The 4600-nt window shown below is 32.2% G+C and overlaps 1 protein-coding gene across 1 annotated transcript; it reads right to left on the reverse strand.

The window, feature by feature from the left end:
* Positions 269-3103, reverse strand: LOC109228373. Its single transcript, XM_019393515.1, has 2 exons — positions 2771-3103; positions 269-653 (listed from the first exon to the last, which is right to left on the reverse strand). The coding sequence occupies exons 1-2, from the start codon at positions 2824-2826 to the stop codon at positions 386-388; spliced, it is 324 nt and encodes a 107-aa protein (XP_019249060.1). The 5' UTR covers positions 2827-3103; the 3' UTR covers positions 269-385.

Below are 4600 nucleotides of genomic sequence, written 5' to 3' on the forward strand. Positions count from 1 at the left end.
GTAGCAGCTATATTCAATATTTATTTTTTCTAGTGGGTATATATGTATATAATTATTTTTAGTTTAATAAATTAGGTGGGTGGCTATTTGAATTAATTCTTCTTTTACAACAAAAAAAAATATACATATAATAAGATCATACTCATTCTGAACTAAGTAATTCTAAATTCGGGATTCGTTTCAGCTTTTAATTGCAATTTTAGTTCAATAAAATAGCTTCGTTATTATATAATCTTATTTTCTAATTTCTTGAGGTGAGACTATGAAGTGGGGTAAAAAAGAAAGACATTCTTTATAAAACAAAGCAACTTCAACAATGGGTGGATACATATTCGAGAATGACATTTTAAACAACCAAATTAGTTTAAATTTTCAATAGGAATTATTATAGACAATCTTCATGGTTAGAGAACCAATTAATGTCTCCATAATTAGTAGCCTTTCCTGCAGCAGAGGGAACATCTTCGATCACTTTCTCTTGTCCCTTTGGGTAAAATATTCCAGTCCGATCATCAGGAACCCACCAATTATCGTCATTATGATCTTTCATGACAGTACCTTTGCTCTTCACTTCCTCAGCATTAAGTTTAACCGTATCACTAATCATGTCTGGGGAAGTGCTTTTTCTGTGATAAGCTTTGCGCAGGATTGGCCTGTGTACAACACAGAAAGAATGGTGTTATTCATTTTTATACTTAAAGATTGTCATACGTTGTGAACTTCAAAATAATAATTCAGTAACTTGATTTGCTGATTATCTTCATTTTCCTGTTGATAAACAAAATTGTTGCAGCATTAGTCAGATTCAAATATTTCATACGCTTTGAAATGGTTCTTAGTCTTACTGAGACGTCTGACGAGTCCAGAATTTTAATTTAATAGGTTCAACCTTTTAAATCTTAAAAATGACCACTCACCATACTTTTAAAATAATATGAGTTCAGAATCTAATATTTATAAAAGAATTTGGTGAATATAATCATAGTAATTCAGTTGGTTGGCTAGTCAAACTTTCACCTTATTTATGAGGATTCGATTTCTCACCTTATAGTTCCGTCCCCCATTTTCCCTTCCCCTATTCCTTACATAATAAAAAATTTAGACAAATAAATATTTCTCGAAATTTTATTATGTTTCGTATACATAGCACTAAGGCTACTTCCGTAACATGCATGGGATCTGAATATTGGTGTTACCGCTACAAATAGTAGCTGAATCATTTCAGTATATCTTTTCTTTATATGGCAAAAGTGTAATGTTGTGGGTGAAACATTAATTGCTTTAAATTCTATAGAAGGTGCTACATATTAAACTTTAGCAATCATAGAGTTAGATAATTAAAGATAAGAAGCAAGTCAGATCTAGAGATTTTGATTGATCTCATTGCTTCAAAAAATCTCAAATAACCGCCCACCTAATTTCTTAAATTAAAAATAGCCGACGGATGTATAATATATGCAAAATTCATGTATAATATGTTGTGTAATCAATGTATAATATATGTATACCAGCTAGAAAAAGTAAACAGTGTATCTAACAGGCTATTTGTGTAATAATCCCTTTCCTTTTTCCAGAATGGCCCATTACTTGCTAGGCCTCATAATTTTAAAAATAGGGCTCCACTTTTTGGCTCTGTCTTTGAAAAGTAGCTACTTTATCCTGGAATTTCAAATTCGACAAGTGAAACTCTAGAACAATGGCATAAAGTTTCACTTATAAATTTAAAACTCCAGGATAATGATTATTTTTCAATTAAAACGATTAAAATGTGTCTATTTGTGAATTTTGCCCCTCATAGTTTTGTGCCTTCTCGTGATAAAAATAGATGGATTTAGTAAGATTTTAAAACCAACATGCAAGAAAAAGGCAAGATGGCTTGTAGTTTCTTGGGGTATTATCATTTTTAGGCCGTTCCAGAAATTATTTACATGTGGTAGCCGAAAAAGTGTATAAAATTTGTATAATTTTTGTATAACATACAAAATATATATACAAATTTTATACATTTTATCGACTATTATTTTTACAACGACTATACAGTGTCATTTTTTTTTTCTTTTCATGTTTATCTTCATTCTTGCATTTTCTTTTCTAAATGGATGAATATTGTCCTCCTTTCGTGGATATGTCGAAGATCTTATTTGCGTGATAGTGATAGAAACTCTTAGCTAGTAGTCTTAGGTAGTATATCCCATAATAGCTACATATATTTTTGGATTTACTCATATCCCCTCTTAATATGGTTACTTATGATCACCACAGACTAAAACAGGCAGGTGTATCTACAGTAACGACCAAATGGAACAATCTCATATATCTCTCACTTTGTCTGAACTATAACATCATTAACATGCATTTCCAAGAATTGCATTTTGATTAAAACTTGTATAGTAACCAGCGGCGGAGGCGGGATTTTCGATAAAGGGGTTTAAAAAAGGAAAAGTTAAAAAATTAAAAGAATCTGTGGTCAGTGAAAATTGAACCAGCAACCTCACAAAGGTTTTGAACCGTCACTGAGCTATGCTTTTGGGTCCTGTTAAATGGATCCAAAATATAATATATAGAGGCACAAAACGGATTTTGTTTTATATGTACAGTGTAATTTTCCGGTAAAGGGGGTTCGGGTGAACCCCTCCCGCCCCTAAATCCGCCCCCTGATGGTAACTTCCCACCCTACAGAGGAATTACCTGAATGTGTCCATACCTTAAAAATTAAAGAAGAAAGAAGAATACGATGGAGTAAATTTTACTTCAAATTTAATAACCTTACTTGAAATACATAAAGTTCATTGATTGTGCTCCTCTACCAGCTGCTGCAGTTGCCATATTATGATCACTTTCTTCCTTGGCTAATTTGCTATGATTTGAGGTGATGTTGTGACAGCTAGCCCAAGGCTTTCTATTTTTATAGTAGTTATAAAATATAGTAAGGGTTGTTGGTTATGGACAATTTAGCTTCCCAAGAAAGAGGGTAAGGATTGTTTTATAAAATTCGTCAGCTTCTGGATCCTACCATAGAAGAATGAAGGACCATATATTATGTCATAACGAGATAATGTTAGTTCCACAGGATATGGAAGCTTTCTTCCACTACTAGATAGCATTAACTTGAAGGCCATGCAACTATATCCTTTTTCTTTATTTCCCAAGCTAATAGAAGCAAGCGGAGCCAGGATTTCGAACCAATAGCTGGTCGTAGTTATTGTATTCCAAATCAAAAATGTTTACACACTGAACTTTGGTAAAATTTGAACTTGTGACATAAAACAAATCTTGAATTATTTTGCCATTTTATTAGTTTCTTTATGTTAAGAAAATCCAACAGCTTATATGTAATCAAATAAAGAGGATTCTCTTTATTCTATTAATTACATAGTATAATTATTTTCAAATAAAATAATTCAATTGAATCCTTTACTCAACCTAGCTCCGCCCTTGCCCAGTCACAATGGGTCCAAATAGCTAGTCTGTCAAATTATTAGGTAGTTGGTTAATAAGGCTTTGCTACATGCCTACATGGAATTAACACGCTAGAGCTGTCGATGTCAAGCATTTGGAGGCTTGGAGCTACATTGATCTACGGGCCAAACTATTTCTTGTGCTTCATCTGTCTCAAATTATCTGTCATTTTTTTCTTTTACACGCTCTTTAAGAAATGTTAATTAGGAATAGGATTTGACTATTTTACCCTTATTTATGTTTAAGATATAATTTCTCTTCATTGAATATTTATTCTATTTATGTGTTATCTCCATCTTCAAGAACAATTATTATTAAGGGTAAAACGGGAAAAACATTATTTCTTTTGTCTTGAACTTCTAAAATGACAAATAATCCGAGACACCTATTTTTAGAAAGCATGACCGATAATTTGAGACGGAGGGAGTAATAACCTCTTCTATCCGTCTCAAATTATCTCTCGTGCTTTCTATAAATAGTTATCTCAAACTATTTGTCACTTTAGAGCTTCAAGACAACATAAATTATATTTTTGTCATTTTACCTTTAATAATAATTGTTCTTGAAGACGGAGATAGCGCATAAACAAAATAAATATTCAATGAATAGAGATTATATTCAAACATAAATGAGAGTAAATAGTTCAATCCTCCTTCTAATTAATATTTTTTAACGGACGTGCAAAAAAAAAACACACAAATAATTTGAAACAAATGGAGTAATAGGTATAGAAAAAAGTAGTAATTTTAGGGTACTCAAGCTAACTCTTTCTGCTCATCAGATGACTAATTAAGCAACAAATCGATTTATGGCCAACACTTGCACCTTATTCATGTAGTCTCTTTTCGCAAGGAGGCGCATTTTACTTTGGGTGTGTTTGGTACAAAGCAAAATGTTTTTGAAGGATAATGTTTTTCTAGAAAATGTTTTCATGGTAAATGAGTGGTTTTATAACTTATTTCTTTTGTTTGGTTGGTGCGTGGAATACTTTTTCCGAATAATATTTTCTACTGTTTGGTTAGAGAGTAAAAAATATTTTTTTATGCTATTCTCTTCACTCACCCCCTTCTCCTAAGTCCCAATGTATCTTGTGCTCTCCCCCCCCNCCCTCCACTCACCTACTCGTTCTACACTTACTACT

The sequence above is a fragment of the Nicotiana attenuata genome, chromosome 6 (assembly GCF_001879085.1).
Source record: "Nicotiana attenuata strain UT chromosome 6, NIATTr2, whole genome shotgun sequence".
Taxonomy (NCBI): domain Eukaryota; kingdom Viridiplantae; phylum Streptophyta; class Magnoliopsida; order Solanales; family Solanaceae; genus Nicotiana; species Nicotiana attenuata.